Here is a 22,405-nt window from a genome sequence, read left to right on the forward strand (position 1 = left end):
CATCTGTTAGTCTTTAAGGTGCCACAGGACTCATTGTTTCTTTTTACAGATCCAGACTAACATGGCTACCCCTCTGATACTTGAATCCCTAAGTTGTCATTCTTTTCTATAAGTGTTTTGGGCAAATTGAATGGAATCAATAGTAGTCACCAGTAAGGAGTTGAAAGGGTTTATAGCAATTATTGTGGGCAGTACAACTCAAGCTGAAGAAACAATTTGAGTTCTTGAGGAATCTGCTACCAGAAATAAAATGAATGTTAAAAAAAATTACAAATAGAAATGGCCTTGTTAAAATAAACTAGATGAATATTTCTTGCTCTACTATCATAATGATGTCAGAATATCTGGGCTGTCAGAAGGCAAAGGGAAGTGGTAATTGAGCTGAGTTTTTATGTATTCATAGAGTTGGATATAGAGGGTGAAATTTTGAGGTGTAACAGATATACTGAACACTGGCTCTCCTAAGAGAAAAAATAGCAGACCATGAGGAATAATAGCAAAGCTGCTAAAATTCTAAGATAAACAAACCCGAAACTTAAAGTTAGTTAATTAAAATGTTTCCTTGCTCTTGAAAAATTTCAGTCCTCCTGTCAAACATTCCATTTGGTTAACCACCAGCAACCAACCCAGTGCACTGTATTTACAAGTGCCTGAGCTAAAACTAAGCTGCTTAATGGACTCGATATAATGCTTACGAATCTTAAAAAGCTTGTATTTGTTGTGACATCTCACATTTTTCTCTTCTGCTGCAAAATGTGATACAGTTTAACTTTCCATGTGGTTTGCTTGTTGGATCTTTGTTGTAATAGATTATTAAAACAGGGTGTTGACTTATATGACCTGTACCTGTTTTGGATGGCATTGTATATTGGCTTAAAGTAATTCAATTAAGCAAACAATATATTTATAAAAACTTGAATGGACAGCGTTTTTATTGTAATTTGAGCTAATTAAGCTGATGAGAGGATGTCTATTGAAGGCATCAGGAGGCATTGCCTAAGCCCATAAGTTTTCATTTTTTATTGTGTGTTGTAATAGTCAATTTCTGAATTTAAATACTAGTGTTTCTCTTTATTAGATCTTTCGTGAAGCTCGAAGAACTGTACCAAGTATTGTTTACATGCCTCATATTGGTGACTGGTGGGAAGCTGTCAGTGAAACTGTGAGAGCTACTTTTCTAACTTTGCTGCAAGACATACCATCATTTTCTCCTGTATTTCTGCTATCTACCTCTGAAACCATGTATAGTGAACTACCTGAAGAGGTGAGTGTTAAATATTTTTTGAGAGTGGAAGCATTACCAATGTGTGTCTCTTTAAGAATATAGAACACTTAAAGTTGTACATAACCAGAACTTTATGCTATAGTTCTTATAATTTACTTAAAAATACCTCACATTGAAATTGCCTTACATGAAGTCTAAGGTTAGTTTATATGTACTAACTCTTGCAATCATCATCTTCTGCACAGAAAACATCTGAAATAACAAACTTGAAATCCTTTTGTCTTTATTTGAAGTGACAGTATTTCCTCTACAACTAAGAATGATTTCCATCTTCTTTGATCTCCATAAAGAAGCTCCTGCTATTCTGGACTATGTGTTAAATTTTTCTCTGTTACACTGGTATAATTCCAGAAAAACTCATTGAAGTCCGTGGAGTTAATCTCGATTATACTGCAGTGTAAGAAAGAGTAGAATTTGACTCAGCGACTGCAGTGTAGCTTTAGTTGTTTTAAAACTTGAGGCATTCATGCAATTTTTTTTCTAATTTTCTCTTTCTCCTCCTCCTATCATTGCAGTAGCAACTGTTGCTGCACTGCCCCTTTAACTTGCATGTTATGGAAACTTCAATAACAATTCCAGATTATTCATTTTCCTTGGACATTGTGCTTCTTTGGAAATGGTTTGGTAACTTCTCAAGTACGGACAGTTTGTGTCTTTTCATAATTTTGATACTCTGTGTTTAAAGTATACATTGATCAAATAGTTCAAGAACAAGTTGAATCCTTTGACTCTTCATGACATTGTTTTCTTGCAGGTGAAGTGTATCTTTAGAATCCAATATGAAGAGGTTTTTTATATTCAAAGACCAAGTGAAGAAGACAGACTGAGATTTTTCCAGGAGTTGATTCTTAATCAGGCATCAATGCCCCCACCCAAAAGGAAACAGGCTGGTAAGCTATTTTACAATAAAGCCACAGTAGTGTGAGAATCTGTTTGAATAAAGTTTTGTACTGTAAAATGTTTTTGGGAAATTCAGTTGTTGACCCTAACTACCAGTTCATCAGTGTGCAGAACTTGCTTGTTTGTGTTATACTGAGTGAGATGGGGAGGTGCTTAAATGGTCAAGTCTGAAAAGTTGGAAGGAAAATGGGAAATCCCTCCCTTGATTAAATGTATTGTGAAACCCCAGAAAGGGGTAGTCATACAATTCCCTCTCACTAATACACCTCTACCTCGATATAACTCTGTCCTTGGGAGCCAAAAAATGTTACTGCATTATAGGTGAAACCATGTTTTATCAAACTTGCTTTGATCCACTAGAGTGCGGAGCCCCACCCCCTGGAGCACTGCTTTACCGCATTATATCCGAATTCGTGTTATATCAGGTCGCGTTATATTGAGGTAGAGGTGTAGTTACTTTCTGACTTTTTCCTGCTTTCTTCCCTAGCTCTTTGTGCTCTGGAAGTTCTTCCTCTTGCATTACCGTCTCCTCCCCGCCAGCTCTCAGAAACAGAAAAGCAACGAATGGAGGACCAGGAGGAGAACACATTGAGAGAACTGCGGTTGTTTCTCAGGGATGTTACCAAGAGGCTGGCCACAGACAAACGCTTTAACATCTTCAGCAAACCGGTGGATATTGAAGAGGTCTTGTTTCAGTAATGTGCAAAAAATGAAGTTGAACCTATTGGAAAAAAATATTTATTAATTAAAAAGGGCGCAGATAAATTAATATCCCAGTTATCCTTGCTATCCATGACCTAGCCTGTTCTGCCCATCAGTAATCAGCTGGTGGCTTAGTCATAACCTTCTGTACCACAGTGTGAGTGATCAGAAGCATATTCTTGTACACACTACTGGTTCAGCAGAGAAACTTGCATTACTCTAGCCTATACTAGTCAGTTTAAAGTGCATTTCCACTCTGAAAATCAGCATTATAAAAATGGTAGCACCTTATTCATCAGATCTGCTACCAGGATGTACTTGGAATTGGATTTGCTTTCTTTAATTAACAAAAATTCGCTTTTACTGTTGAAGGACATAATTGGAAGACAGTGGGGTTGCAGTTATAACTGAGGGCATCATTTGGCCTGCAAGTCTATTACTGTGCTGGTATGTGAAAAGGAGAGAGTCTAGCTTGGCTTTCAGATAGAATACTAACTTTGTAGGCATGGCAGTAAGAAAAACACTCTTCTACTTCCAATCTGAACATTTTGTTCTGTAAGTCATTGAGAGACAATAAAAATGGAACCCTGCAATGTCATTTTTAGTGTAATTTTTTAGAAAAGAACTGCACTTTAAATTACATGCAGAGTTAACAGGTATTTACGAGAGGCCCCATCCAGTCCTCCACCAGCGTCAAGCCAGATTCAGTATTTGAACATTATTTATAACTTAATTTCTTTATGTTAAAGGACTATGAGCAATTCTCTTCAACTATGCAGAAGGAATATTATCATCTTCGTTTTATAGATGGGGAATTGATGCAGATGAGGTTTAGTGATTTTTCCAAAGGGTTATGCAAAATCTGTGACAGTGCTAGGAATTAATCCCAGATCTCTCAAGTCCCAGTCCCTAATGCCTTAATGAGAAGACCTCCTTTTCTTATTTAACTGATCTGCTATATAAATTTGCAGTTTTACATGAAGATTCTATTACTGGTGGTGATATACTTACTAGAAAAAATACAAAGTGACTTTTAGATCCCAGGATGAGTTAACAGGGCCTCTGTTTAGAAAAATATCAGTCTACTTGTAAACTGGACAGTGTACATTTGGGGATGCCATTTTTACTGCCTGTTCAGAATAGAAAATGCACTTTAAATATATGTTTAAGCATTTAGCCGGTAGATAGCTATTGTATATGACATTTGAAGTATGGTCTTAATCTAAGATTTATGTTGATATATTTTTTGTTGGAACTTTTTAAAATGCATGTTTACCTGGTTAGTCAAAAATTATTCCTCTGGAGCCGTTACAGTTTGACCTAAATGTATTTCCTTTTTTTGGCAACCATCACCTTAATATATGGGTGATTTTAAAATATTCAGCACTACACAAACATGGAGACCTACTAATTTTAAATTGATCGTCATCTTAATTACATTGAAGCACTCATGCAGAGTGCATGTTTTAATCGAAGCAAAGAATAAATAATAAATACAAGCATATCTCAGTGAGCTACAGTTAGTAGAGCTTTGTTGGTATCTTCTGTTGCCAAGAGTTAACCCCTTGTACAATTAATTCAGTTAAATACCTTTCACTCTTCCTGGAGGGCTGCTGAACCCATGATGAGGTGCACCATAGAAGGCAGTGAACTCCACAGAGAAGGGGCCTCCTTCTGAGAATGCCCTGCTGCAAAGTCCATTGTGGCAAAATTAGATTTGGTGTTCATACAGATGATTATTGCAAATGTTTTGCAGAAAATTATTTTTAAAGATTAATGATTTGACTAAAATTAACAAAAAAGGCTTACCTACAGAATGGAGAAACAGTTTCACATTTCTGCTTTGTGTGGGTATAGGCCCACTATTTTTCATGTTCAGGACAATGTTAAAATATCAAAGAGGCTTTAATTGCAGCACCAATTTAGTTTGCTCTGAAAATTAAATGTATCGTTGGTTCTCTGAAGGAACTATAACTTTAGCAGTCTAACACCAGCACTATAATTTCAATTTCTCTGTTTAAAATGTTTGAATTAAAGATGTGTTGAAAATGAGAGTGCTCAAAATCTTGAACTGGCACATTTCTTAATTAGTACTGAGTATGCTGCATGAATATGTGTATAACGTGGGAAAGTGTGCCGATGAAATGCATAAGGCCCTGTGTCACTTCAGTATGCTGTTTGATTGTAGGTTTCAGATTATCTTGAAGTTATCAAAGAACCAATGGACCTGTCAACAGTAATAACCAAAATTGATAAACACAACTATTTGACTGCCAAGGATTTCCTAACAGATATTGATCTCATCTGTAGCAATGCATTGGAATATAATCCAGACAAAGACCCTGGAGGTAAGGAAATATTTAGTTTTGGCCTACCTAAACTTGAAAAATAGTTGTTTAATCATGTGTATACTGTGTTATAAATTAGCTAAACAAGTGATTTTTCCCTGAAGGTCTTTGCTTTTAATATTCTGAGAGACTCTTAAGTGGAAAGTTAGAATTTAAGTGAAAAATTCTAGGAGCTATGTAGTAGAGTGTGTGTGCAGGAACTAATAAGCAAAGTAGGGCTAAAGCACTTAACATTCACTTCTGGAAAATCAACTTTCAATTCTGAGTAGGTCTGAAGTGAGAATGAATTTGATAGTTACTTCTTGGTCTTCAGGGGACATCTGTCCATATAATAAAACCATCACATAATTTGGCAGAGCTTTATGGAGAATCCTGCCTAGCAACTTGTCACGGTATGCATTTGCCTCCAGCTGTGATCCTCACTTTCATGAGGACCAAATTCATCCACTAAATTAAGAACTCACCACTGGGGGTGGGGGAAGGAGCAGAACTAATCCCAAACAAAGAAGCCCTGTTTTAGTTGCAAATGTATTTAAGTGGCATTTTTTCATGTGGCTGTTTCCAATTAAAAACAAAACAACTACAAGAGGACATTAGCGTGAAGGCTGTCCACCTGCAGATATGGGAAATGTCATCCTCTGTATCTGTTGTAAAGAATGCATTATTGTGTGTTGGGAAGATGGATGTTGCTAAATAAGCATTTGATCTGACAGCTTCCAAAGCTCAAGTCACGTTTTAAAATGAAAAAGAAAATGCCCGTTTAAAGCATTTGTTAGTGTAGTGTGTTGAATGGAAAACTGATCCTATCATCAAATGAAAACAGTGAATTAAAAGGTTTTCATTAAATACCATGAGACAAAACAAGAAATAGTTCTTTGAGTGGTTGCAGATATGTTCCACTCAGGTATGCATGTATCCAGTGCACCAAAGCCTGAAAAATTTGCCTAGCAGTACCCATAGGGCCGGTGCTTGCGCCCTTTCTTTGTGGCCCCTCACATGATTATTAAGGGCACTGCTGCTCTGACTCTCTTTTCCTCCCCCGACCTCCATTCCTTCTCACTGCCTGCAGCTAGAGTTGGAGTTTATGTGGTGTTTCTTCACGCTGATTTTGTATGTCATTCTTCTGAAATTTTGTTGTAAATAGTCATAATACTTAGTTATCTAGTAGTGCCTTAGATAGATAGAAAAGTTAGGTTGAGTAGCTGTGTTTTTTCAGGTGGAATGCCTTCGCCAGGATTTAAGCTCTGTCTGGTGTGTGGGGTGGCTGTTCCTACTAGTGATCCTCATGTGTAGTGTTTAGAGAGGAGAACATTAAGGAAAGGTACTCCTATTTGCAGATTGTTTAAGAAGGAAGGGGTCAAGGGACTTGAAGCTCAAGCAGCACTTGATGCAGCATGCCATGAGTCCTGTTTGGCAGCAGGCATGGTATTGGCTCGTCGGCCACCATCATAAACATAACAAGACGATGTTCCTCTGTCAGACTCTGAGGCCTCATCTAGGAGGAAGAGGGATCATTCAGCTCCCTTGGGCCTCTGAGAAAATGACCTATAAAACAGACCATAGCCACTCTAGAGCTTGGAGAGAGTCCTCCTCTGCCAGAATCAGTGCATACTAGCACCTTGACTCTTCAGTTACACATGGTGGAACTGGCCCTTCTACCTGCTCTCCAGTACTGAGGCAACATTAATTTGGGGCTGTACAGTCGACTCTGGCTCTGTCCATGGGATGTCTGCTGAGTCTGATACCAGTGACGTTGGCGCCAGTAGTGTCCAGTCCTTTGACATATCAGGCAATGTCAGATGTATGTTGCCTTTTGGATCCTCGTTCTCCAATTGTCTGGGAATATTCAGGTGCTGCAACTTCATCAACAATGATGGCATTGTGTGGGTTAACTACACAGGTGTCTCAGCTGCCAACACCAACCTCAACAGCGCATATCACATTGAGTACATAATTGTGGCTGGCGCTGGTACCGATGCTGAAGGATTTGCTAGCACAGCAGTCATCTTTGACACCAATAGTTGTCATTGGTGCAGACTGTGTCGTCGGGATCAGTACTGACACCAGTGTCTGTGTCTTTTTTGGCATTGGTACCAAATGAGAGTGCATTGGCCTTGCCAGTCCTTCAGGGCACCAACTTCTCTGTCAGCCTTCGGGCTGATGCAACCAGCACATTGGACCTCTGATGAGGCTGAACTCTGTCTTGCTCTTCCAGGGGTTGCTCCCCTGTTACCTCTGGATGATTTTGGGAATTCATCGTAGTCGAACTTGAGGTCCTCCCTCCCAGTCGAAAAGACAGTTGAGAACCCCTTTCTCATTCTGACCCCTATCTGATCCATCACTGTTCCTGCAGTAGAGACGGGCTCTTGGCACAATGCCTACTGGCCACTGATGCCTTATCCCTATCCACAGTGGCCTGGGAATCCACAGGATGTTCCTTATTTTTTAAGGTCCTGACCTTCAACCCACTTCAGGGCAGAGCACCCAACCCACCCATGCCATCACCTAGCCAGCCACCTACATTGCAGATTCAGGTTGAGGGCACTACCACAGAACAGGATCAGGGTCTGTTACTGCATCCAGAGAGGCCACTGACACCTCTTCCTTCATCTTCCTTCATCACCAGATGACACTATGGTAACAGATGCTTCTTCTCCAGTACTGAACACTTTCAGGGACAGGAGGACCTCCTTAAGTGATTGGCATTGGCCTTAGATATATAGGCCAAATTGGTGCAGGAAAACATGCACAGGTTAGTGGATATTTTTAAATCCCAGAACCTAGGGAGAGTAACTCTCTCCCTGTAAACAATGCACTGTTGGAACCTGCTGAGGCTTTGTGGAACACCCTAACATCTTTAAAAGCAGCAAAGAGTCCTGTGGCACCTTATAGATTAACAGACATATTGGAGATTGAGCTTTCATGGGTGAATACCCACTTCATCGGATGCATGCATGCATCTTTGACATCTATGAGAAAGCATGTGGTCAATCACTATGTATTTATGTAGGGATTCAAGTGTTTTTATTGGCATCCTGCCCCTAACTTGCTTGTCATGTCAAGGGAGGTACAAGTCCACTCCCAAGGACAAAGAAGTTGGATCTCCTGGGCAGGAAAATTTATTCAACTGCCTCCTTAAAAATGCAAATTGCAAACCAGTAGGTTCTGCTATTCAAATATAAGGCATTTCTCCAAGATCTTTATTACTGATGAAGATTCTGTCTGGCTGGTTCGATTTGAAATTTATCATTCAGAGCTGTTTCTTGGGGAAAATTGGAACCTAGGATACAAATCTTATATGCATCAACAGTGCACTTACTACTTAGGCCAGTTGGATTTTGAGCTGAAGTGGTTTCCTTGAATTTCCATGTACAGCTTGCAGTGTTTGGGACCATGGAGACTTGCATAATTGCATAAGCTGTTAATAGGTGGGAGTTGTTCCTAATAGCAAAAATCTGATACTGTAGGATCAGATTTAATACACTTAACCTCATTTCATTCCCTAGGAATAGTTGCAGTGTAACGGAATGTGTTGGCCCCTTCAAAACCGAGCACTGCCAGCCCAAGTGTCACTGGAGGCTCAGCGCTTCAGTATTGGGAAATGTAATCTGCAGAGGTCCTGGGAATTGTAGTATGAGGGTTCAGATGACTAAGTGACCCTTTTGACTGAGGTCAGGTGAGTTCAGGACTGAATATAGTGGAACTCTGGGAGAGTCCAAGGTTGAAGCAGTACCTAGGATGAAACTTTCAACTGTGACCAGGCAGGAGGCCTGGAAAACAGTTGGAGGAGGCTGAGGGAAAGGGCCTCGGAGGGAACCAGAGGCTGAACTAACCCCACGCTCCACAGGAAGGGTGTGTATGAAGTGTGAGAGGATGAGGCTTTGGCTGTATACTGCAGTGTGGATTGAGGCCAGAGTTTATGTATGTGGAGGCCTAAGCTGTGGATTCCAGCAAGGGCAGGAGGAATGCCCCCTTCTCCGAGCCCTTTGACATCAGGGCTGAAGGGACTGTTGTGTCTGGCAAAGAGCTGAAATAATCATGCCTGGAGGAAGGGCTATGGTCCTCGATGAGGTAGGGTGGGAGACTGTTTTGTTGACCTTTTAGTTATACTGTGGAAGGGGACAGTACTTATGACCTAACTGGTGAGCCAAGTCACTTCAACTCACCAGAACTGCTTGAAAACTACAGACCATAAGGAAACCAAGAGGGAAACTGAGGCAATAACCGTGACCCTCTACTATAGGGAGACAAGCTGCTTTTACATCTGGCTTGATGCTGTTTTTATCCATTCATTTTCCTTGGGTGACAACTTTCCATTTAAGATTAGTGCTCCATAGCAAGCACCCTTAAGGTTACATAACATCCATTAGCGTTATTTCAGAGGTTCTCCCTTTTGTGAGATACATCACTGTTTGTTTGTTCAAGAACTTGTTGTTCGTTAATTTCTATAGATTGTTGTATGCTCCAAGAGCTAACTCCTCTAGTTAGAGCATTCCCTTAGAAGGTTGCTGGTTAGGCTATACTTCATGTCAAATAGAGCTGTATAGCTGCTATTTTTCTTTTCTTGAGACAGTATAGGGACTTCCAATGTTATTTCTTCAAGTATACTCCCCAGTAGTTAAATGGGAACACTTGCTGGTTTAATAGTTGAGAAGTAGATTTAACTATTCCATGTTATTTCCAGTTTTGGGTAGGAATTCCAAACTGATAGGTTTTTCTATGAGTTCCTGTGTGTGTGGATCCCATTCGTGGTGCAGACATGCCTTCTGGATAGGCGTCAGATGTTTTTATCAGGAGAGTCTACCAGGGGTTGCACATGTACTCTTCACACGTCCACACTCCCTTCCACGGACATACAGGACATTGTGCCGTGCTCGCTACTCAGTGTCTTCTAATAGTCCCCCTTCTGAGAGTTGGAACAATTTAGTGTCCTCCTTAACATAGATAGCTGTTGGAGTTTGTTTTCTTCGTGAATATATTTCTTTTATTATTTAGGATAGTTACTTAGAATTCTGTTAGCACATTGGGGAAAAAAAACATTTTAGGTTAGTGCTGTTAGCCCATGAACTGCTACATTACTATCAAAGGCCTTTATCAGGAACATCATTCGCTAGGCTTCAAATCATGTCCTTCATGTAGGAAAATAAATTCCCTCATGGATAGACACAATGCTTGCCTGTTTTGTTTAGGTGAGAGACAGATTCCTTTAAAGAGTGCAATTTGCCGGGCCTCGAGGAAATGCACTGAAAAATCTTGAGTACATACTAAGACTCTTTCTAATGGCAAAGTCGGTGAGATTAAGGTTGGACTTTGATGTGCCACAGCTGCAGGAATTTTTAGTGTTGATGTGAAGATCTAGCCTGAAAGTGCCTCAGAGATGAGGGAGGTAACTCTGAACTCTGTCCCCCCTAAGAAGCATCTTTCCTCTCACAGGAGCTCTGAAACTTAGCAGGTGAAGAGGTCAGACGCCCCTGCTGCCAATGGAAGTAAAAAAACATTCTTCCAGAACCACTTCTAGGCCTCTGTTCCATTCCTTGGTTCCATGCAACAGGAAGATAGAATTACAGATACAGAGGAATCCACTTAAGGTGGCATCAAGCAAATTGGCACTGAGAATAAATGCAGCCCTGAAGAGTTCAGTCTTTACACTGACTTTGCATTTAAAGATGTCCCTAAAGTAATCTTTGCCATGAGGTCACTTGGTATCGAAGCTACATCATACCCCAACATGTGCCAGAGCTCTGGTACCAGGGCAACTGTATTCTAACTCCTTGGCACCAGGTCAGAGGACATCTAAGACTACAAGGTGGTACCGGTACCAACTCCTGTGGTACTGAGATTATCAACCACTGATGAGGAGTGAATACTACCTGTGGTAGCAAGCTCAACACCCTTCACGCGCATGATATGAGGAATTGTTTTTGACTGTCTCTTTTAGGGACACATCTGACATAAGATTGACTCCTGAATTGGGACTCATTTATTAGAATATTCTCCTTTGTTGGCTAGATCAAAGTCTCCACTAGAGCAACCCAGAGTGTCTGTCATTTGAAGATCTTGCTGGGTCCCTGAGTTCAGGGTCAGACGAAGTCATCTACTCTATAATGGATGGTGGCACCTTCCAGCTCAGCTCAGCTCCACTCTTGGAGGATTTTTCACCTTCCTCCTCTTCATCTTCAGGTACCTACAAGGAGCAATTTCTGGAACCTCAGTCACCTCCACTGACTCCTTCAAGAGAAAGGGAGTACAGTAGCACCTCAGTTACAAACACCTCAGGAATAGAGGTTGTTCATAATGCTGAAATGTTAGTAACTATGAATAAAACATTATGGTGGTTCTTTGAGAAGTTTACAACTGAACATTGATTTAGTGCAGCTTTGAAACTTTACTATGCAGAAGAAAAAATGTGTTTTCCATTTATTTTTTAGTAGTTTATGTTTAACACAGTGCTGTAATAAATTTGCGCTCCTCTCTCTCCCCCCTTTTTCTTTGTCTCTGCTGCTGCCTGATTGTGTACTTCCAGTTCCAAATGAGGTATATGGCTGACTGATCAGTTCATAACTCTGCTGTTTGTAACTCTGGGGTTCTTGGGCTAATATACCCTACCTGTGTGGATTCCAGCCTTGGCCATACTGGCCTGGCTGGCCTCAACACTGAAGAAACCTAAGCCATCATTCAGCTTCTCTGAAGGAACCTGCATTTTAATTGTGTCAGAAAAGCCCTCAGGGACTTGTTCCTTCCTCTGTACCTCAAGTGGCTATGATGTTTCAACAACCTCCAAAGAGGAGGATGGAGGAGTGCAGGATGACGCTTCTCCACACCAAGTTTTCTCATCATCTTCACTGGACAAAACAATGATCTCCTACATTACTCCAATAATGGGGATGATTTTAACATGAATCAAGAGCTTTTAAAGAGAGTAGAAGAGGCTCTGGAAGCTTCCTTGGACCTGGTACAGGAGAAAACGTGCAAGCTTTGGTCTTAACTATCTTGAGCAGTTTAGTATCATCTGCAAACTTTGCCACCTCACTTTGTACCCCTTTCTCCATATCATTAAGCTATTTCATATCCTGCAACCAGCTGCACAGAGCAGAATAGCCCTCACAATTAATAAGGGAATCCTCCAGCCAGGGGAGTATTTATGGGCCATTACCCACCATCAAGATACTTACGAACAGGCTAACCTCAAGGGTTTAGACCCACAATGGTCAGCTCTAACTTGGTTAGGCTGGCATTAGCAATGAACACTTTAAGAGTTTACGCTTTTATACACTCTATTAAACAAGTGATGTAATTGCCTATTGCTAACTTGGTCATTACCTGTTCAATCCTTTCTTATTATTAACTATCCCTGATAATTGGGACCTTTTCTTTGTCTATTTTATCAGTTATCTTTAAGGTCCAGGTTTTCCAATTAATCTGTTGCCTTGCAAGGCCTTCCCATGACTGTCATGGCCTACTGAAAATATTTTTTTCTTTTTAAACTAGTCTAACCTTTTATCCTATACACAGTCATCCCTGGTAGTCACCATAGTGAACGGAAAATCCAAGGCAGTACAGAAATCCATCTCCAGGGGGACGGAACCAAAGAAGTTAGATCTTTTTGGCTGAAAACTTTATTCTTCAGCATCTATGCAGAAGATCAATTCATTGCTATCACTCATTATAGGCAATTCTAGGCTCTATGGACATGGGAGCTATATTGCTGGCTAATGGAATTTGCATGTGAAAGGATTCAGGTTTGTCTGTGTCAAGGCTCCCCAAGGGAGTGCAGACTACAGTGCAAGACTTGACGTTTAATGGGAAGGACTTGTGTCTGTCTTTGGATTGAACAAAATTGCACTCCATCAAGGATTCTTGGATCATGGTCAGATCTTTGGGCCTTTACTTCCCAAATTTTAGAAGAAGGTATTATAAATCGCAGTTCTCTTCTAGGCGGAAATCCCAATCAACTATTTCATGTTTTTAACCATCAGAAACAATCAAGCCAGTTCAGAAAAAGAGAGAGGTTCCAAAAGAGAGAACTAGCCTTGTCATCTACTGTCCAACCATCTCAGTCACAGAAGCAATAATTTTGATGCTTCGGTTGGGTATTCTGCACAGGACAATGTGGATCTGTATCCCTCTCTCCTGCCCTTCCCCCTGTTTTGGTTCCTGCCTCTCTTTGCCAATGTCTGGACTGCGATAACATCAGATTGTTGGGTCTTGTAGATAATCCAAGAGGGATGTACCCTCCAATTTCATACCTTCCCCCATCCCTTTTCAGGAAATAATCTCATGCGAGGAACTGAGTGCTGGGTGGAGTTGGTTCACCCTTATGGCCTCAGAAGGGATCATGAGGGCATGAAGGACACGTGTGACCCTTGTTGGACACTACCAAACTTCCAAACTGTGCAGGGGACACCAGAGTATTTACATGCTTAGAACATCTAAAAAATCAGTTACTATAAGGTAAACAATCCTTCCTTTCTAGTATCCTCTCTGTAGTTGTTACAGGTCTCTGTGGAGTATGTGACTTGCTGTGCCAGTATAAGTCACTTTATGACAGCATAACTGGATAGTCACTGAGGTTTTTACTGGTATAACTATTCTGGTAGACTATTGCACCCCCAGCCAAAATAGTTATGAAAGTGAAAGTGAAACTTTCAAGTGTTGACCAGGCCTTAAAGAGATAAGCCCCCAACCAAAATCCTAGATCTGAAAACCTTGGACTTTGGAGATGCTTTTATCTGGGGCCAAAAAATTTTTGTTGTTGTTTTTGGAACCATCTCTGCTGTTTTTAGATCATCTTTAGTCTCTTTCCCACTTAAAACAGAGAATGCATACGTACTGTTGTGTGAACTCAACAGGGCATAAAGCAAAATAATTTGCCAAAAACCTCCAGGCTTGCTCTTCAAATCTATCTGCAGCAATGAGTAATTTAAAAAATGATAAAGGTAGTTAAAGCAATATAAAATTGTATCTCCTTCCCTACCAAAAAGTAAATACATCCTTAATATACAGTCTCTTATTTTTGTATCCCAAATTCATGCACTTGGAACTGTGTTGTGAGAAGTGATGATTCTAGGGGCATGCAGAAGTATAGATCTAACACCCTTTTTTTGGTCAAGTGCTAGCAAACTGCTTCATTCTCTTGAAAATTGTTAACTATTTTTATGTTTATATTGCAATAGTACTTAGAATGTACTAATAATTTCCCGTCTGCAGAAGTTAATTTCCACTATTGACTGATTCTACCAGCCATTCTAATACTCGCAGCTTATTACTAATACAGTGATCTTATCCACATCATACACTACTATACTTGGTGAAATCTCCTGCCATTACTCATCAACTGTTAAGCACCAATAGTGGTAGCAGGAGGGAATACCAGCATAGACAGGGTATAGGAGATTTTTGTCATTGTCCTCTAATCCTAGGTGACATGATGGTAAAAATAAATAAATTAAAATAAATAAAAAATAGGTGCCCTGTCGACACCAGCAACAGTCTCATTGTTGCTATCCCTGTAAGAGTGATCATGCAATGGTGGGAGACTTCCCAAAGAAGTGTAAATAGTGCCTAAGAGACCAGGTTAATTAGTTTTCTGTACTTTGGCTTTTGACTCAGCAAATTCTCTCTCTGCCACAAAAATCACTACTTTAAAAGATCTAAATAATGGTATCCTTAATTGCTCTCTCATACTCTAATTATTATCTGTAGTGATTCTTAAAGTTGGATTAAATGTGTTACTTGCACAATAATATAATTTAGCCATTAGTATTTAATGTTTGCTGTTGAAATATTTATACCAGTCAGAAAAAGAATTCAGGATGGATTATTGGCAATCTAGTTTTTGTACTAAAAACAAAGAAATAACTGGATAGAAAATGGTGTTGGGCATTTAGCTGAGTAAAACATATCCCACAATGCTGTTTCTCCCCGGTGCAGTTTTTCCTATTACATCTCTGCTCATTTTCCAGCAAACTAATGTTGGAGTACTGTCTTGTCTACATCTGAAACTAGTGGAAACCAGTAATCTCTTGAGAAATATTCTTTTACTTATAATACTTGTGGCTCCAGTTTGGACAGTGAAGATTCCTTGGTGCCATGTCCCCCAAATCCAACTGAATACACAGCAATCCTCTGCAGACTTACTTTCTGGCAGTTACGTTCATAATGTTAAAGCCATCAGTGAAGCAGATATCAATATCATCAGCATAATAGTCAGTTAAGCACAACCATGAGTCTGTTACAGTATGATGTTTATTTTACAAATAAAAAGGCAGCCATAATCTGAAGCAAAGAAGTAGGCGGGTGATGTAGAAGACTACTAAAAATCTTAATACTATTGACACTAGACTCTGAAGGTCTTTTTTTATACCGCAGAGTCAGGAATAAATGATTTTTCCAGGTTTTTCATGTAAGACTGAAGTTTCCATAGTTCCTTGTGATTTTTAAGTATTTTAAACGTAACAGATCAGTAAGACTCACTTCAGTAATCCACTTGGCAAACTGATTGCTTGGTTTGTTTGTCACTGAAGATCAGTTCATTGAGGTGGCAGAAGGCCCTGTATGAACAATGTCATGGGAGAATACCACAGTATCCTCTGGCCTAATTTCAGGGAGTCTGTATTATCCTGAAGCAGGGAAGGCCACTTATAATTGTTTAGTGGTACTTTTCCCCCTTCTGATTCTCTGATGAGGGTTCCTGGTGATGCAGGCTTTGTGATCTCATAGCATATCTGCTTTCAGATCACAGGAAATAGAACTTAACACTTTGTTGCATGGGTTCTTCTTTTGTGTACCAAGCTTGATAAATTTTTAGGCATCACTTTCTACTATGACATAAATTAATCTATTTAGGATGGTGGAAGCCTACCTCTTGGCATTGGAGAAACTCTATCATTGATCAACTCAAAGCAACAGTTTTCCACCTTAGAAAAATTCTATATTGCCCAATAATTAATTTGTTTTTAAACTTGTGTGATCCATATGCTAACTACTTATTTAAAAAAAAGAAAAGGGGTGAAAAAAGGGAAACTGGAGTGTGACATGTACTTCACAGTCACCAGCTTTCAGACCTAATGTGATGGTGGTCTGTCTTCATTTTTCCTATATTTGTTTGATTTGCTGGGTTTTTTTTCTTCCATTTCAAGGTATGTATTGTTGCTGTAATAGATATATTAAAATATAGTAAAACCACACACAGATATATAAGAATGTGTACAAGAATAAGTAAAACGAATGTCTTATATTAACTTTTTTTAATAGATAAAATAATTAGACACAGAGCTTGTACCTTGAAGGACACAGCACATGCCATAATTGCTGCTGAGCTGGATCCCGAATTTAATAAAATGTGTGAAGAAATCAAGGAAGCGAGAAGAAAAAGAGGTAAGTTTTGGAACTTTAATCTAAAGAAATATTTATTGTAGTGCAAAATATCAGATAATGTAGATAAATAAAAATAGGCATATAGTCAAAACTAAAAAAATATAAACATTTGTATAAAAATTTGAGAAGCTTAAAAGCGAAAGCAGGTGTACTAGGATGCATGGCAGAGGAAAAAATTATTGATATAAAGATATTACTGAACATGGTGGAATAATGTAACATTTGGCTATAAACTATACAGAAAGGACAGATTAGGTGAAGTGTGGTTGGTGGTGTATCTAAAAAGCTTCCATAGGATCTAGTGGGATAAATATCCTGATTGGAAACCATTGCAGTTGGGTACATATGGATTCAAATCCCAAGCTGCAAGAGTACAAATATACTTCTGAATCAAGAAAAGAATACTGAGTGCACAATGTTGAGAGAGTTCACACAGACAGCAAAGTCTAACCAAAAAAAACAAACAAACAATAATGGGACTTCACCTATTCACATGTAACCTGGTCAAATATCACAATGAGCAGAGAAGAAATTTCGTTAAATTTTAAATGAATGCTTCTTGAAACAGCCTCCTAGAGCACATAGTAGTAGATGCTATTCTCAACATAGACCCAAGTGACCACAATATAATCAACATCCTACAGGGGAGGAAAGGTATCAAAAACTAACACAGTGACACTAAACTTTAGAAAGGGAGGTTCCAGTAGTATCAATAAGCTAGTCAAAATAGCCCTAAAATCAAAAGCAAAGGAAATAAAGTTTAGATTTGGCATGGATGCTACTTAAGAAAACAATAGTTTCATATATTCTAGGGCCAGAAGGCACTATTGTGATCATCTGGTCTGACTTCCCTAAATTCCTGTTGGAATAGAGCACATATTTTTTTTGATAGCCATCCAGTCTTGATTTAAAGATTTCCAGTGATGGAGTATCTGCCACATCCAGTGATAAAATGTGTCAGTGGCTAATTACCCACACGGTTAAAAATGTCCACATTATTTCTAGTCTAAATTTGTCTAGCTTCAAGTCCAGCTATTGGAATTTGTTATAGCTTTGACTGCTAGGTTGAAGAGTCCTCAGAAATCCAAATTCTCTTCCCCCATTTAGGAACTTGGAACGTGATCTAGTTACCCCCATAACCTTCTCTTTAATAAACTACATAACTTGACCTCCTTGAGCCTCACTATAATGCATATTATAATGCATAGCAAAAGGCATGTTTTGCACCAGAGCGATCCCCATATGAAATTCAAGTCCTGGCTCCAAAGCATGTATGTGCTGGAGTTTATCAGAGAAATGTCTGTAAGAATTTCTTTTGACATGGGGAAGAATAACTTACTTTTCCCTGATCTCGTTCTCAGAAACAGCTGAATCATTTTTCACTAACCTTGCCCCCCAAAATTAGCCTGAGGCAGATGCCTGGCATGGAAAATTTTGGCAGTAGTGGTTTACGTACGGCAAAGTTATAAGCAATTGAAAAGAGTCTTATAATGGGAAGTTGTGGGCAGCCTTAACTTAAAGACAGTGTTACCAGCTCTACCTGTAAATAGGCTGTAGGGGTGATCTAAGAAATTAAAAACAAGTAAACATTACATCTGGACCTGATAAATCAAAATGATAATTAAAAATCAAGTAATAAAACATGTAAAAGATCATGGAATCGTTGAATATCAGGATTGGAAGGGACTTCAGGAGGTCATGTAGTCCAACCCCCTGCTCAAAGAAAGACCAATCCCCAACTAAATCATCTCAGCCAGGGCTTCGTCAAGCCTGACCTTAAAAACCTCTAAGGAAAGAGATTCCACCACTTCTCTAGCTAACCCATTCCAGTGCTATCACAATATAATAGGGTCCAACCAGCATGATTTCAATAAAGGAAAATCATGCCTTGCTAATCTGCTAGTTTTCTTTGACTATGTCAGTAAAGTAATGGTGTCCCTAGCATCTGTTTGTCAGAGGGTAGTGATGGACGGCAGGAGAGAGATCACATGATCATTACCTGTTTGTTTCACTCTCTCTGGGGCACCTGGCATTGGCCACTGTCGGTAGACAGATACTGGGCTGGATGGACCTTTGGTGTGACCCAGTATGGCCATTCTTATGTTCTTATTTAGATCGGAATGCCAGCCTGTGGCTCTGGAGTCACATGCGGCTATTCAGAAGTTAATATGTGGCTCCTTGTATCGGCACCGACTCCAGGGCTGGAGTTATAGGTGCCAACTTTCCAATGTGCCAGGGGGTGCTCACTGCTCAACCCTTGGCTCTCCTACAGGCTCTGCCCCCATTCCACCACTTCCCACCCCCTCCTCTGAGCCTGCAATGCCTTCTCCTCCCCTCCCCCCCCCCGAGCCTTCTGCATGCCATGAAACAACTGATCAGGAGGTGCAGGGAGGGAATGCTGATTAGTGGGGCTGCTGACGTATTACTGTGACTCTTTGGCAATGTACATTGGTAAATTCTGGCTCCTTCTCAGGCTCTGGTTGGCCACCCTTGATTTAGACTTTCAGAAGGTCTAGGGCCCTTGCAATATACAACAGAATTGAGCAGTCATGATGTTGGAGGCAAATTATTATAGTGGATCAAAGAGAGAAATTCGAGTAGTAGTTAAAGATTAATTTTCATTATGGCAAAAAACTGTGTGCAGCAACTTTCTGTACAAGGACCATTGTTGTTGTTTAATATATTTTTAATAAGCTGGATAAAGGATGAAGGGACAAACATTTACAAATGGAACAAAATTTTCAGTCAAGTCCAACAAGGACTGAGAAACTCTAGAAGGACCATTAACTGGGTAAATCAGCAAATGAAATTCATTGTTCTTCTTTGACTAGTGTCCCTATGGGTGCTCCATGCTAGGTGCACTTGTGTCCCTGCACTGCCAGAGAACTTTGGTAGCAGTGTCCATTCAGCCTGCACATCTCTCCCCCCTGCCCCTTGTGCTCTGCCATGAGGCTAACCAGTGCGTGTGGGCGAACCCTCCCCCTTCTTAGTTCCTTCTCAACCACCCGTGGCTAGACATGGAGCTGTTAGCAATCTGTTCATTGGATCGTTATCTTTCTCTTAGCACTTCAGTAGTTAGTTAATCCCCTTCTTAGTTGTAGAACTTACTTTATTTTCTTTCTTTTTTGGGAGCAAGTGGAAGAAAACTTTTATTTTCCCCCTTTGTCTGGGGTTGCCCCAGCATGGAATATGCCTGGTTCACCAGGCTTTAAGAGGTGCCTCTCTTGCAAGGAAGCTATCTCTATAATGGATAAACATTTCCGCTGCATTCATTGCCTTGAGGAAAGCCACATTTCCCAAAAGCAGGGTCTCTGCCAACAACTCAAGTCCACGTCTCGGAAAGACAGAGAACTAAGACTAAAACTCCTCCTCAGAGAGGCAGCTCTTCAGCCTTCCCTGGACTCCTCATGTCAGGAGTCACCCAAATAGTGCAAATCTTCCTCTCTTCCCCACAGCCCTCAACATTTATAAACTATGGGTTGAAGACAACTGCCGCAGACCCCTCATGTAAGTCTTAAAAAAAGAGGGCCGTGAGCCCTGAGCTAGCCGAAAAAGATCACTGTCTTGTTCGGTATCATCGATACTGTCAGTACCGAGACAGTCTAAATATGGTATCCATAGCTAATGAAAGTCTGAAGCAGCAGGTACCATTCATGCATCTAAGGATCTGATGAGCATATGCAAAGCAACAGTAGTGACAGATGAAAGCAGGGACAGAGACCACACCACTGCTAAGACGATGCTGCCGGTCTGAGTGTTACCATTAGCAACATCAAGAGTGAGGCATCCAGCCTCTGAGCCCTCAGTATGGCCCAGATCACTGATCCCTTCAGTGCTGCTGGCCCACTGGCAACCACCATCGGCACCAAGTAGGTTAGCACTGCAGGAGTTTTAGACACTCTAGAGACCTCATGGTATCTGACATACCAAAATTTCCCTTACTCTGTACCAGTGCTCAGTTTATTTCAGATGCTGGACTCTCCACCGATACCATGTCATGCACCTCCATTCTCCAATGGTGAATTGGATTAGTGAACAGGAAGAGGTCATTTCCCATTTCTCCTCCCATGTTCCCACTAATGCCTACTACCAACTTCTTTGCTCCTCAACCAACATGGGATGGCCAACCACAGGTGCCACTACCGGGACCCCTTCCACCCTCCAGTGGCCCTTCTGGGATCCTTGGGTGGCATACAGACTCCACGCCTCCCGAGCATCTAGTGTGGCCCACCATAAGTCTTTTGAGGTGCTTTCCCTCAGCCATGGTATTCAGAGCCTCCGAACATCCAGAGGAGATCATGGAGGGAACCAGAGGGTGGATTCAAGGAGGACCAACATTTCTTCCTCCTCTCCAGACAAAGCAGTGATGCCCCCTCCACCATCCTTAGTAGATGACTTAAGGCTATTTCAGGAGCTAGCTAAAAGGGTGGCAGATGTACTGCAGGGACCTCTTGAGAAAGTAAAAGACACCCATCAGAAAATCTTGGATGTCTTGCACTCCTCATCTTCCTCTAGAATAGCCCTCCCCATCAATGAGGCCCTTCTTATATGGCAAATCTCGTCATCAGTCACGCCTGTCTGTACACAGGCTGATAAGAAATATTACATCCCAGCTAGGGATATGGAGTTTTTCCCCCTATCCCTCCCACTTATTCCATTGTAGTGGATGCAGTAAACTCCTGAAGTCGGCAACACCAGGTGAGGTCTACCTCCTGTGAGAGGGATTGGAAGTGCCTCAATGTATTTGGGAGAGAGGCCTATTCAACTGCTACACTGCAATTCAGAATTGAAAACTATCAAGCTCCAACAGCAAAATAGGACTACGTTAGTTATGCCAAGCCTAACATGTTTATTGATCAGCTCCCAGAGTCACACTGTGCACAGTATTGGGTAGTGCTGTGAAGCGATTAAAAAAATTGATTAATCGTACTGTTAAACAGTAATAGAATACCATTTATTTAAATATTTTTGGATGTTTTTTACATTTTGAAGTATTGATTTCAATTACAACACAATACAAAGTGTACAGTGCTCACTTCATATTTATTTTCTGTTACAAATATTTGCACTGTAAAAAACAAAAGAAATAGTGTTTGTCAATTCACCTAATAAATGTACTGTAGTGCAATCTCTTTATCATGAACGTTGAACTTACAAATGTAGAATTATGTACAAAAAAACCCTGCATTCAAAAATAAAACAATGTATAACTTTAGAGCGAACAAGTCCAATCAGTCCTACTTCTTGTTCAGCCAATTGCTCAGACAAACAAGTTTGTTTACATTTGCAGAAGATAATGCTGCCTGCTTCTTGTTTACAGTGTCACCTGAAAGTCAGAACAGGCATTTGCATGGCACTGTTGTAGCCGGCATCGCAAGATATTTACATGCCAGATTCATATGTCCCTTGACGCTTCAACCACCATTCCACAGGACATGCATCCATGTTGCTGACAGGTTCTGCTAGATAACAGTCCAAAGCAGTGCGGACAAACGCATGTTCATTTTCATCATCTGACTCAGATGCCACCAGCAGAAGGCTGATTTTCTTTTTTCGTGGTTTGGGTTCTATAGTTTCCAAATCAGAGTGTTGCTCTATTCTACACCTCATCGAGCTCAGATTTTGGAAGGCACTTCAGATTCTTAAATCCTGAGTCGAGTGCTGTAGCTATCTTTAGAACTTTCACATTGGCATCTTCTTTGCATTTTGTCAAATTTGCAGTGAAAGTGTTCTTAAAACAAATATGTGCTGGGTCATCATCTGAGACTACTATAATATGAAATATATGGCAGAA

The 22,405-nt window shown here is 40.4% G+C and overlaps 1 protein-coding gene across 1 annotated transcript in view; it reads left to right on the forward strand.

Moving 5' to 3' along the window:
* The window catches only part of ATAD2B (ATPase family AAA domain containing 2B), a 155,089-nt gene that overhangs the window by 84,508 nt on the left and 48,176 nt on the right, over positions 1-22,405 (forward strand). Inside the window, exons 19-23 of the mRNA XM_075063634.1 lie at positions 1,079-1,264; positions 2,040-2,175; positions 2,673-2,869; positions 5,076-5,235; positions 16,489-16,611. Coding sequence (XP_074919735.1) covers positions 1,079-1,264; positions 2,040-2,175; positions 2,673-2,869; positions 5,076-5,235; positions 16,489-16,611 — 802 coding nt within the window. The remainder of the gene's footprint in view (positions 1-1,078; positions 1,265-2,039; positions 2,176-2,672; positions 2,870-5,075; positions 5,236-16,488; positions 16,612-22,405) is intronic.

This window comes from Chelonoidis abingdonii, chromosome 3 (genome assembly GCF_003597395.2).
Source record: "Chelonoidis abingdonii isolate Lonesome George chromosome 3, CheloAbing_2.0, whole genome shotgun sequence".
Lineage (NCBI taxonomy): Eukaryota > Metazoa > Chordata > Testudines > Testudinidae > Chelonoidis > Chelonoidis abingdonii.